Here is a 13,944-nt window from a genome sequence, read left to right on the forward strand (position 1 = left end):
AATGAAACCATAAACTGTGACTTCAGTGTCCTCCATGTTTACATCCATCATTGTTATTGTTAATTTGCGCCATGCGGGTCAGTTCAGGAGCGTGTGACCGGGTTCACACTGGAATCTGATATTGGGCCACATTTATATATATATATATATATATATATATATATAAAAGGATCTGAGCAATAAATCTGAATTGAGCACTAAAGCTTGCAGTGTGAACGTAGCCTTAGAGTTACAGCTCGTATAAGGAAGTTAGCTTGCAGTGTGAACGTAGCCTTAGTTACAGGTCGTATAAGAAGTTAGCTTGCAGTGTGAACAGGGCCTCAGAGTTACAGCTCGTATAAGGAACTTAGCGTTAATATTTTTTAATTTAAATTTTTTTTTTTTTTTTTTTTGCTTTTTCCTGTATTCACCCATCCCAATTTAGTCGTTATGCCAATTCCCTTCCTGGTCGTTGCGCACATTGCCCCACTGTCGGCCTGGGGAGGGTGTAGAACTACCACATGCCTCCTCCGATACACGTGGAGTCACCAGCCGCTTCTTTTCAGGCGCCCCGACCGACCAGTAGGAGTAAGTTATCGGTCATTTGCCGCCCCTTGGATTTCATATCACTGGCATCAGCCGACATTGTGCTGCGTTTCTACTGGTCTGGTGTTTGCTGCCAAGATTCAAGAGATTTATTAGTCTCATACAGGGGTGCAGTCGTAATATGGGCGGAGGCCAAACGGTATCCTATTATTATGCAAAGTCTAGGCACTTATCACCTAGACTTTGCATAATAATAGGATGCGCGCACTTCGAAGCCCAATCGCCGTTTGACCACGGTTGCCCAGCACTGCACCCCTGGTCTCATACATGTAGTGAAATGAAGGTGGCCATGCTCGCCTTGATTGTGCAAAAAAGAAAATAAAAAAAATAATGGAATAGATAATAGATAGACATGATAAAAGGTACTAAGATAAAATACTATACAATGATAAGCTTACGAATTAAAGGTAATGAGTCCTATACAATATACAGTTATGCTATATGTAACTATACAAAAACATAAACATACAGTTCAGCAGTCTGAACTGTCCTTCCACGCTCTCTGGATGGTGTAGGACGGTTGTAGGACGGTTGTAGGACGGTTGTAGCGCATCACCCCAGGACACTGGTGTGACACTCGGGTCATACAAACAATGCATAAGTGTCCCTAAGAGTGTATAGTTGACTGATGAGATGAGATATTCCTGTATTGATCCCCTTGGGGGAAATCGGGGCGACATGGCAGCATGGGGGAGGGGAGGTACAGGTATTTGCAGGGTAATGGATGTAAATATAGGCCTTCAAATTAGATGGATTGAAATATGACAAATGAATGGTGTGGTGTGGCTGGGTAGCGCAGCGGACTAAGCACTCTCCTACCGTCCACCGCAGAGACTCTGGGATCGAATCCAGCTGTCGGCGGTACCTCCGGCTTGGTCAGTCGTCCCTACTGACACAATTGGCAGTGTTAGCGGGTGGGAAGCCGCCGGTGGGGTTATGTGTCCTGGTCGTTGTAAACTGCGACTCCTACTGGTCGGTCGGGGCGCCTGTTCAGCAGGGAGGGGATCTGGGGGAAATGGCGTGAACCTCCGTACGCGTTACGTCCCTCAGTGAAACTCCTCGCTGTCGGGTGAAAAGAAGCGGCTGGTGACTCCACATGTATCGGAGGAGGCATGTGGTTGTTCTACACCCAACCCCAGGCCAACAGTGGGGCGATGCGCATAACGACCAGGAAGGGAATTGGCATAACGACTAAATTGGGATGGGTGAAAAATACAGATGGCCCCACATTTTTTTTTTTATAATAATGAATGGTGTAAACAATATAATTAACTCTGAATATAGAAATATGAGAAATAAACTGTGTAAACAAAGGTGCAGATGTGGGTCTGATCAGAATGCCCTATCGGTTATATTATACCTTGCAATAAAGAATTTGAATCTGAATATATATATATATATATATATATATATATATATATATATATATATATATATACACACTATGAGTTAAAGTTGACTGTATACAAGGTACCCTAACTGGCATGATGATGATAATAATATACCCCATCCGTTATATTATACGTTATAAGGCAAGTATGAAGTTCATACTATGAATTGTTACTTGAGTAAGCCCTTTGAAATTGTTGCATGTTGTTTTATCATTTTAGTTGAGTATGTATACATATGTATACACGGTCATGTTAATCTCTCTGCCCTCTCTCTCTCCCCCAGGCCTCCTTCTGTGCAGCAGAGATCAATCACAATGAAATGACATCTCTTGAACCTGCTGCAACAGTACAATATGCGCCAGACAATCTAAATGATCAAGTCTTAATTCTTACATCTAGACCTCTCCTCTTTATTTTGTTGTTTTTGTAAAATGTCTTTAACACCTACTATTCCTGTGTTTTGTGTTTTTCCTACCCACGCTGATTTTCTTACCACTGAATAAAATGTAAAAGGCGAATGTTAACGTGCGTTAGTCACAATCTGTTGGAAGATCTGTGACGAAGGGACGGAATGGAAGGGATTATCTGAATATGTTTCAATGCTGATACTTTCTATGTTAAACTGGAAAATAAAATAATACAATTTAAATAAAATGATATTTCCAAAGGGCTTGTTGAGAGTAATTGAGCTTGTGTGTGCATGTGAAACCCTTCAATCCTCTGTAGGGCTTGTTGAGAGTAATTGAGCTTGTGTGTGCATGTGAAACCCTTCAACCCTCTGTTTTAAAACACTGTAGATTCAGATAATCTTTTGTCGGTGCGGATGAGCTGAAGGCCACTATCAAATATAGACATGCATATAGGGATGCTCGATATTGGCTTTTTTACCTATACCGATATTGTCCAACTCTTAATTACCGATATATGCAGGGTCCCCCCCCCCCCCCCCCAAAACTGAATAATTTCAGGTAATTAACATTACATATCTCTTGTTGTGGAATTAACACATTATGCATACTTTTGACAATAAATAAGATGGAAACACTACTTTATGAAATGTTGGATGCATGATTAGCTTCGGTTTCATGAAAAGCCTCCGTTTTAAAAACTCAACACTAGATTCAGATTACAGCTTTTTTAAATGTACATACATTCAGAAAAACGTGAGATGCTTGTTTTTCCCGGCTCCTCAACCGTAGATTTGTAGACTACAATATACAGCAAACTATACAATGCAAGGTACGTTTTCCTTTACAAACCGGTGTACCTTGGATTGATACTATATCAAGGCAGACTGAGAATCTCCATTAAAATGTCTTTAGTCATACTTACTAACTTCCAAGTTTACTATCTGGGTTTTGTTACGTCAAAAAGGATAAACGTCTGTCTGGCTTTACAAACTGTAGCGTGTTTTTTTTTTTCTCCCAGTTTAATTATCTCTGGAAAGCTACCATGATTTCAAAACAGCCGTGGCTGTTGAAATTGTAAGTAAGAAGTAAAACGTCAAATGCCGTTCGTATACAGGTGCAGCTCAATAAATTAGATATAGTGGAAAAGTTGATTTCAGTCATTCAATTTTTAAAAGCAAAACTCATAGATTAGATTCATTACACACAAAGTGAAATATTGCAAGCCTTTTATTTGTTTTAATTTTGATCATGGCTTACAGATCATGAAAACCGAAAATTCAGTATCTCACAAAATTTGAATATTGTGAAAAGGTTCAATATTGTAGACTTGCCGTGTCTGACTCTAATCACATAATTAACTGAAAACACCTGCAAAGGTTTCCTGTAAATTGTCTCCATCTGGGTCAGTGGGCTACACAATCATGGAAGACTGCCGACCTTGACAGTTGTCCAGAAGACGGTCATTGACACCCTCCACAGGGAGGGTAAGCCACAAAAGGTTGTTGCTAAAGAAGCTGGCTGTTCACAGAGTGCTGTATCCAAGCATATCCATAGAAAGTTGAGTGGGAGGAAAAAGTGTGGTATAGGAAAAGGTGCACAAGCAACATGGACAACCGCAGCCTTGAGAGGATTGTCAATTTTGCATTTCATTTGGAAATCAAGATCCCAGAGTCTGGAGGAATAGTGGAGAGGCACTTCATCCAAGTTGCTTGAAGTGCAGTGTGAAGTTTCCACAGTCGGTGATGATTTGGGGGTGTCATCTGATGGTGTTGGTCCACTGTTTTCTCACGTCCAGAGTCAACGCAGCCGTCAACCAGGAGGTTTTAGAGCACTTAATGCTTCCTTCTGCTGATGAGCTTTATGGAGATGTTGATTTCATTTTCCAGCAAGACTTGGCACCTGCCCAGTGCCCACACTGCCAAAAGTGCCAATAACTGGTTTAATAATCACCATGGTATTCCTGTGCTTGACTGGCCAGCAAACTTGCCTGACCTGAACCCCGTAGAGATCTATGGGGTATTGTCAAGAGGAAGATGAGACACCAGACCCAACAATGCGGATGAGCTGAAGGCCACTATCAAATATAGACATTTAGACATATAGAGAAAAAAAATTATTGGTCTTATGTAATATTAAAATTTTCTGCGATACTGAATTTTGGGTTTTCATTAGCTGAAAGCCATAATTTTCAAAATTATTTATAACTAATAAAGGCTTGAAATATTTCACTTTGTGTAATGAATCTATAATATACGAGTTTCACTTTTTAAATTTAATGACTTTTCCACGATATTTATTGCGCTACACTGTGTGTGTGTGTGTATATATATACAATCAAAACTTGCAGGTGTAAGTTGAAATGCAGTGATGGAAGAAAGTAGAAATACCCGGATAAATGAGTTCAACCCTCAAACCATTGACTTCTGATTTGTTAAAGTGGTGTGTGGTCCAGTTATGCTGCTCTGATTAAAGGTCCTGTTAAAGTGGTATGTGGTCCAGTTATGCTGCTCTGATTAAAGGTCCTGTTAAAGTGGTATGTGGTCCAGTTATGCTGCTCTGATTAAAGGTCATGTTAAAGTGGTATGTGGTCCAGTTATGCTGCTCTGATTAAAGGTGATGTTAAAGTGGTATGTGGTCCAGTTCTGCTGCTCTGATTAAAGGTTGTGTTAAAGTCGTATGTGGTCCAGTTATGCTGCTCTGATTAAAGGTGATGTTAAAGTGGTATGTGGTCCAGTTATGCTGCTCTGATTAAAGGTTGTGTTAAAGTCGTATGTGGTCCAGTTCTGCTGCTCTGATTAAAGGTTGTGTTAAAGTGGTATGTGGTCCAGTTATGCTGCTCTGATTAAAGGTGATGTTAAAGTGGTATGTGGTCCAGTTATGCTGCTCTGATTAAAGGTGATGTTAAAGTGGTATGTGGTCCAGTTATGCTGCTCTGATTAAAGGTGATGTTAAAGTGGTATGTGGTCCAGTTATGCTGCTCTGATTAAAGGTGATGTTAAAGTGGTATGTGGTCCAGTTATGCTGCTCTGATTAAAGGTGATGTTAAAGTGGTATGTGGTCCAGTTATGCTGCTCTGATTAAAGGTCATGTTAAAGTGGTATGTGGTCCAGTTATGCTGCTCTGATTAAAGGTTATGTTAAAGTGGTATGTGGTCCAGTTATGCTGCTCTGATTAAAGGTCATGTTAAAGTGGTATGTGGTCCAGTTATGTGGTCCATTTATGCTGCTCTGATTACATCCTTTGAAAGTATAAAATATTCATAAATGTTTGCCATGTTTTCTATGCAACATCTTTTTATATAGGTTTGGCTGTGCCTAAGAGCTCATTGTATTTAATATAGCTAACCAGCAGGGGGCAGCATGGGACTGTGCGAGAGAGAGGTAGAAGATCCCTGCAGTTTATTCACTTTGTTTACACACATTTTGAGGGATTATCTCTGGAAATCTACCATGATTTAAAAATGAAAGGAAGAGATTATAGACAGTTCTTGTGGAGTTTAAAGTATAACAAGAAGATAAATGCACTATTTTCTGAAAATAGTGCATTTCACAGCCCAATGGTCCCACAGCCCTATGTTCCCACAGCCCTATGTTCCCACATTTCCTTTTTTCATCAATTTGTATCTGATTTTATCCCCCTTTCTCTTAATTTTGGTAGCCAATTTAGACCCAACAACCTATTATCCAATTGTCCTCTGGTAGTAGAGGGTTTGTCCAGGAACATAGGGCTGTGGAACCCACCTCACCCCTGCCCACTTTGACAACCTAGGATGGCTTAGAGTAGACGACAGAGTACAGCAACTTGCAATGGGCCTGGTCTACAAGATACACTACGCGACCAAGGTACCCATGTACATGTCAAAATACTTCCCAAAGGTCAGTGAATACCACGATCACAACACCAGAGGGAGCTCCACAAATCATGTAAAACCCAGATTCGGCTCAAACAAGGGACTAAACACGTTTCGCAATTATGCCACATCAATGTGGAACGCCCTACCTAAAGCTGTAAAGGAATGTGAATCACTACCCACCTTCAAAAACACTCTCAAAAAACACCTACGTGAGACTGCAATTCGAAACTGGCCCCTACAAATGTCCTAACCTAGTTGTACAGTAAATGACCAAGTAAGGCTTTGTCAATATTCCAATGTACAGTGTAAAATGTGTGTGTGTCCCCTTCCCAACCCCCCCCCCCCCCCCCACCTCCAATGTACAGCCCTCACCCAACCCACCCAACCCCACCCCACCCAACCAACCTCCTCCAATGTACAGTTTCTATGCCAAATGTATATACACTCCTTTTCTGGACACTTTTGTATCACAAACAGTACTGTATTTGCAAATCTGATATGTCATAAATGTATAGATGTAGCAGTACTGTCTATCTGTATGTCATGTATGTCATATATGTTATGATGAATTGAAAATGGGGGACCCTGATGTAAACAAGACGAAAGTCTTTCTCTGGTCTGCATCCCCTTAACAATTGTATGTATTGAGCTGTACTGTACTGTACCCATTCTGCAATCTGTTAATAAACTTTTCAATCAATCAATCAATCAAAGTAATCTTTTTTTTAAATAATATTTTTTTCATACACGTTCAATTTCAACATCATCAATCATTCGTTTCACCTGATTATTAGTTTTTCGATTGAGATCTAATATTGTATTGCCTATATTTATCTATAATGGTTGTATAATCTTTAGCACTTTATATTGATCTTCAATCATTCAATAAATCAAGGCTGTGAGGCTCCAGCAAGCAAGCGCACTGTATGCAGTACTCAAGTGTACCAGCGCGGGGCAGCAACGCGCCCAGGCGGCGTCTAGCCTGTTGCCTGCCGTAAAGCAAAAGAAGAAAAAGAAGAAGAAGGTTTTCGCGTTGTCAACATGGCGGAGTAGTGTCTGCGTGGGATATTATTCCACTCTCAGTCTGTTATTATCTGGACCTTATTCACTCATTTATAAGGTCTTAATCTAGCGTTATGTTGTCACGATTAAAAGTTCAGATATGGCAGATGTAGATACCAGCGAGGTCGCATTCGTTTCGTCAAAACACAAGCGATAGCGCGACTTTCCGGCTGAGTAGCGTGGAAGAGGAACGTTGTAAAGGTAATGTTAGCTTTATAATAAGTTACAATATGTGTTTTTTTGTGCACGTTATACGTTTACATGCATTCTAGAGCTGACATTTGTTTTTGTTTTATCGCAGAAGACTGCCTACTAACTAACTAACATGTAACATTTCACCAATTAATCCTTTCCCCATGGGAATTATCTTCTGATCAATACTAGTCTAGTCTCTTGTTTTATCACAGGAGACTGCCTACTAACTAACTGATCAATACTAGTCTCTTGTTTTATCACAGGAGACTGCCTACTAACTAACTGATCAATACTAGTCTAGTCTCTTGTTTGATCACAGGAGACTGCCTACTAACTAACTGATCAATACTAGTCTAGTCTCTTGTTTGATCACAGGAGACTGCCTACTAACTAACTGATCAATACTAGTCTAGTCTCTTGTTTTATCACAGGAGACTGCCTACTAACTAACTGATAAATACTAGTCTCTTGTTTTATCACAGGAGACTGCCTACTAACTAACTGATCAATACTAGTCTAGTCTAGTCTCTTGTTTTATCACAGGAGACTGCTTACTAACTAACTGATCAATACTAGTCTCTTGTTTTATCACAGGAGACTGCCTACTAACTAACTGATCAATACTAGTCTCTTGTTTTATCACAGGAGACTGCTTACTAACTAACTGATCAATACTAGTCTAGTCTAGTCTCTTGTTTTATCACAGGAGACTGCCTACTAGCTAACTGATCAATACTAGTCTCTTGTTTTATCACAGGAGACTGCCTACTAACTAACTGATCAATACTAGTCTAGTCAGTCTCTTGTTTTATCACAGGAGAGACCGCCTACTAACTATTAACTAACCTGTAACATTTCACCAGTTAATCCTTTCCCAATTATCTTCTGATCAATAGACTAGGTTTCTGGAAATGGGTTGGCATTAGAATCGATTTATATGTATTGTCATCATTATACATCACAAGTACAGTACACAACGAAAATAAGTTTGGCATCCAACCAGAGTGCAAATGTGACAGTAAAGTGCAATAGTAATATACGTACAGGTGATTAAATTGAGTATATACTATATAAATTAGTACTACTGGCTATACTCAGCAATGTGCTGTCTATCTGTATGGCATGTATGTCATGTTATGATGAATTGAAAATTGTGTGTATTGAGCTGTACTGTATTGTACGTACCTACCCATTCTGCAATCTGTTAAACTTTTCTCAATCAATCAATCAATCAATCAATCTGCTTACCAACACGAAATCTAGTGTTCTGATCAGCTGATGTTGACACAGCAATAACGTTATGACGCGTTACATAAGGTTTCAAAGTGACAACAACAATGGTAAATGGACTGCATTTAGCACTTTTATCCAAAGCGCTTTACAATTTATGCCTCACATCATTCACGGTGGAGGAAACCGTGCACAGTGAAGGGGTTAAGTGTCTTGCTCAAGGACGCTTCGATGCGCTACCGGGAGGAGCTGGATTAGAACCGAGAACCTTCAGATTACAGGACAGCCGTCAGCCGCTCTACCTCCTGAGCCACTGTCACATTTCTTTCCTGTTGCAACTTGCAATGTTAGCTGATGCAATAGTTAGCAACAGCAAATACATTTGGGTCTAGCAACAGAACCGTCTATAGAAAAACAAATATGTATATATATATATAAGTATATATGTTCTATAGCTAAGTATATATGTAGTGTAGCTAAACAAGCTCTTCTGACTAAAGACCCCTCCCCTCTGCATCTTCTGTCCGCCTCAGACCCACTCCTATCTGAGCAACTGGGGGGGGGGGGTCATCAAAGAGAAGCAGGCTATTCTCTGTCCTCGCTCCACAATGGTGGAACAAACTTCCCACCACAGTCAGACAGCTGAAACCATCACAGTCAGGGCAGCTGAAACCCGCCCAAATTTCCGCCGTCGACTAAAAACACACGTCTTCATTCAATATGGAAACAACACATTGCAAACGACTAACCTTCGTACTGTCTTTTACTGTTATGCACTTTGCTACTAAGTAATCTACCTTGCCTATACTACTACATAGTACATATGCTAATTTATCTATTCTACTATCATGCACTCACTCAAGACTGTAGCACTCAAGCTTAAAACTGTTTGACGAACAATCTTATTGACCCTTAGCTGCCAGAGTTGTACCCTTCCCTTCCTGCTGACTTGTTGTACAGAACTTGTAAGTCGCTTTGGATAAAAGCGTTCAGCTAAATGACTAAATTGTAAAAACGTAATGTAACGTAAGTCTGGAAAAGTGACATTGGATTGACTTGCTATCTTCTACCCTATCAGAATGCTTGACTTGCTATCTTCTACCCTATCAGAATGCTTCGCAGATCCCGGATCAGTATCAGGCCCAATGTCAGGCCAGCAGGGAGAGCGGGGCCCTCCCAGGACGCCCCAGCAACATCCCAGGAGGACGCCCCAGCAACGTCCCAGGACGCCCCGGCAACATCCCAGGAGCCCCCAGCAACATCCCAGGAGCCCCCAGCCACATCCCAGGAGCCGCCCCCCCAGCCAAATCCAGGGGCTCAGTCTACCGGGGCTCCAGCTGACGTGAAGGAGATCAGTGCGACAGCAGGCGCTGCTGTTATTGACAAACCCAGTGTGGCCACCACAGCAGAAACGGCTACAGCCATTGGGTAAAGATTACAAGCCACGAGACCGTAGGGCCTCGACAGTCCTCTCTCTAAGGCTACGTTTAGACGAGCGTTTTGTGAACAGAAACCGCAAAAGTCGTTTTGCGGTTTCACTTTTAATTTTACGTTTAGACTAGCGTTTTGGGGTGGAATTCTCCGTGCAGACGACGCTGTAACGACGGAGCCTCGCTGTCACACGATTGGCGCATATGTCACATGACGTGCTGTGAAGACCCGCCCTACTCTGCCTCTGATTCGCAGACTGTGGATGGGGAATGTGATTGGACCAAAGCAGAGTCACTCACAGACAGTGGGTCCACTCACGCCACGGGACATATTCTTGTGTATTTAACCCTTTCACTGCCACACGACAGCCGGTTGTGTGATAGTAAAGGGTTAACCTTCTGTCGTGTGGCAGTGAAAGGGTTAAAAGTACTGCCAATGTAGCCTTCAGGTGATCTCCGTTGATATAGTCAGACATACTTGCTTTGTTTACGTCTCGGCTACTGGCGCATACCTGCTACCTGTGACGTAAGCAGTACGCGCGACCAGAGCCGTGACAACCCTTTCGTCATCGTTTTAACAGATTTATACGGTTTTGACAGTTTAGACGAGAGCGCAAAGCTTTTGCGTTTCTAGGAATTCCACCCTGGAAGGTAGTCTCACTTTTTTGCGGTTTCACCCCGTAAAAACGAAAGGCACATCCGAAAAAATATTTTTGCGGATTCACCTGCTAGCGTTTCCGTCTAAACGGACGGAATAAATAAGTTTCTGTTTGCTTCTATTCTATTGGAAACACCCATCACTAAATCTGTTCAAAAGTATGCTAAAAACGCACCTCTTCACCATAGCCTTTTAATGCACTCTGTCTGCCACTCATTACATCCACACTATGATTATTGTATCGTCAATGAGAGCTATTCTATCGCACTGCACTATTGCACTATTTTACTACACTGTTTTTTATTCTGTCTGCACTTTATGCATTGCTTTTATTCAGTTTATTTTGTACTTGTTTTATGTCTGCACTTTATATGCATTGCTTTTATTTAGTCAATTCTCTGCAAAAGTTATGCCTGTCTATAATTATGCAAATGTTATGCAAATTTGATCCCTATGTCTATCTACATTACTGTTGTGAAGCACTTTGGGCCGCAATTCTTGTATGAAAGGTGCTATATAAATAAAGTTTATTATTATTATGATTATTATTATTATTATTATTATTATTATTATTATTATTATTATTATTATTATTATTATTATTATTATTACGGTATTATTATTATTATTATTATTATTATTATTGTTTTCAATAAGAGCAGCACTTATACGAATGCTTCTCCCTGCAGGGATGCTGGCGACCAGACTGGCACCTCCTGCAGCGCCACCTCCTCCTCCTCCGCCGCCGCTGCGCTCCAGAGGAGAAAGCGCGTCACCGTCAAGCCCAGAGTGGCCCCGTCGCTCGCCCGCACCTCCGCCCGAGCTCCGCCCAAGTCGCCCGTCAGAGCGCAGCCGCCGCCGCCGGAGTCCCCCGCTCCCCCGGACGACGGGCAGCCAGGCGGCACGTCGGACGTCGGCCAACCGGAGGGTCTCCGGTCCCCGAGCCGACGGAGGCCCTCCGGGGGGAGCAAGCAGCAGCAGCCCGGCAGCACCCCTAAACCCGTCCTCCCGGCGGCCGAAGAAGACCCCTCGGAACGAGCCGCCGAGTTATCGTCGGCGGATAAAGGCGAGCGGTCGGAATGCCCGCCGCCGGGCGGTCAAGCCGCGGAAGTTGTTCCCCCCAAACCGCCGGATAGGGTCTTCCCGTCGAGGGAGGCCATGGAGCTATCGGAGAGAGCCAAGACCCTGGTGTCCCGGTCCAGTAAGAGCCTGATGATGCTGCAGCCCCCGGGCCGCACGGACCTGTGCAGCCTGCTGAACGACCCGGGGGACCTGCAGAAGATGGCGAAGGCCCGGAAGCTCCGAGCGCTGCTCAAACAGGAGATGCACAAGGAGGTGAGCTTTAACACCTGCAGGATCATGACAGGGTGATTTACAACCTCGACGCCTCCAGTCTGAATCACTGTCGCCTTTTGTTTGCATAGTAGTTTGTGAGATTGAAGGGACGCAAGCGACCGCTGCTGTCCCCTGTTGTTCTTGCATGTGTCACACTCCTCATTCACTTCCATTCATATATATATTAAAGTCTATTATATATATATATACACACATACATATATATATAAATACTACAACTCACACTCCTCATTCACTTCCATTCATATATAATATATAATATATATATATATATACAATATATAAATACAACAACGCACACCTCATTCACTTCCATTTATATATATATATATATATATATATATATATATATATATATATATATATATATATATATATATATATATATATATATATATATATATATATATATATTAATTCTACAACTCGCACTCCTCATTCACTTCCATTCATATTGGGGGACATAGTCTAAAAATAGCATTCTTCTGATAAACTAACCTACACTGTAACACGCAACACTTTGACGAACATTGTTACTCAGCTGATAGAGTTATACCCTTCTTGCTGTCTTGTCGCACAGAACTTGTAAGTCGCTTTGGATAAAAGCGTTCAGCTAAATGACTAAATGTAATGTAATGTAGGTATAAACTAGCTACTGGAGAGCAGAACAAAACTGAGTCGGATGTACGTGTTTGTGTTGGCACTTGACATGCCTCACATTAGATTAGATACAGATGTATCGTCATTATACAGCACAAGTACAGTATAACGAAAATAAGTTTGGCATCCAACTTAACTGTAAATCTTAACAGTGAAGTGCAACAGTAATATACAATGTACAGGTGATTTAAACTGGGTATAAAATATATAAATGAGTATTGAGTACTACTGAGTAATAGTGCTAATCAGATGTATGTACAGAGTTGTAGTATTACAGTGATACAGGTAAAGACACCATGGTAGTAAGTTATACTGGCCAGCAGCGTAACTAGTAAGAGTAGGTATTAGGTAAGGGATATACTGTACAGATATAGTATCTATAGATATGTAAAAAGGATTATATGCAGGTATGTACAGACAGATGTGGATAGATATATATATGTACAGTAAGAATAAATATATATACGTTATATACAGCATTATTGTACATGCTATCAAACAGAGTTATGTGGGTTGTATGCAGGTGTATAAGTAGGATTGTATGCAGGTATCGTATACAATAGACCGATGGATGGATAGATTTACATATTTATTATTACTTTTCGATAAATAAACAGCAACATTGGAAAACGGTACCTTTGACACAGACAAATATATTAAATAGAATAATATCGCCTGTGTAGTTTGTTTAGATTCAGAGGTATGATATTTAGATCAGGTCCCCAAAATGAATGGAAGTGAATGAGGAGCCCGACACCTGGGAGGACCGGTGGTGAGATGCAGTATTGCAGTGGTCACTAGCGTACCTGTAGATTTACACTGGGATGAAGTTAAGATTGCTGAATTTTGTATTTTGGTTCTACTGCAGTGAAATAGGACTTGTAAGCCAAAATATAAGGACCACAGCTTTTATTACCTGTAACATGAGTTCTACATGACGTTTGAGGTGTAAGGGTTTGTTTACATTTGTACTATTTGTAAAACATTGGAGTCAAACAAGCCTGCATTTTTATTTGGTTATCATGAGAAAGAAAAGGTACATTCATAGGTTCCATTGACAGCTTAATATCTGAATTTACCCCCAAATGAAACGTGCTGTAAGTGGTATTTCTTT

At 41.2% G+C, this 13,944-nt stretch overlaps 2 protein-coding genes across 5 annotated transcripts in view; both read left to right on the forward strand.

The window, feature by feature from the left end:
* LOC311236717 (disabled homolog 2-like) overlaps positions 1 to 2,646 on the forward strand; it is a 33,669-nt gene extending 31,023 nt beyond the window's left edge. For all 4 annotated transcript variants that reach the window (XM_084324454.1, XM_084324456.1, XM_084324455.1 and 1 more), the window contains one exon: positions 2,260 to 2,646. The gene's annotated coding sequence lies outside the window, so the exon portion shown is untranslated. The remainder of the gene's footprint in view (positions 1 to 2,259) is intronic.
* Positions 2,647 to 11,916: 9,270 nt separating this feature from the next.
* Positions 11,917 to 13,944, forward strand: part of LOC311236511 (uncharacterized protein) — a 47,550-nt gene continuing 45,522 nt past the window's right edge. The window contains exon 1 of the mRNA XM_084324188.1: positions 11,917 to 12,149. Coding sequence (XP_084180314.1) covers positions 11,973 to 12,149 — 177 coding nt within the window. The 5' untranslated portion in view covers positions 11,917 to 11,972. The remainder of the gene's footprint in view (positions 12,150 to 13,944) is intronic.

The sequence above is a fragment of the Notolepis coatsorum genome (assembly GCF_963971535.1).
Source record: "Notolepis coatsorum genome assembly, chromosome: 11".
In the NCBI taxonomy this organism is placed as follows: Eukaryota; Metazoa; Chordata; class Actinopteri; order Aulopiformes; family Paralepididae; genus Notolepis; species Notolepis coatsorum.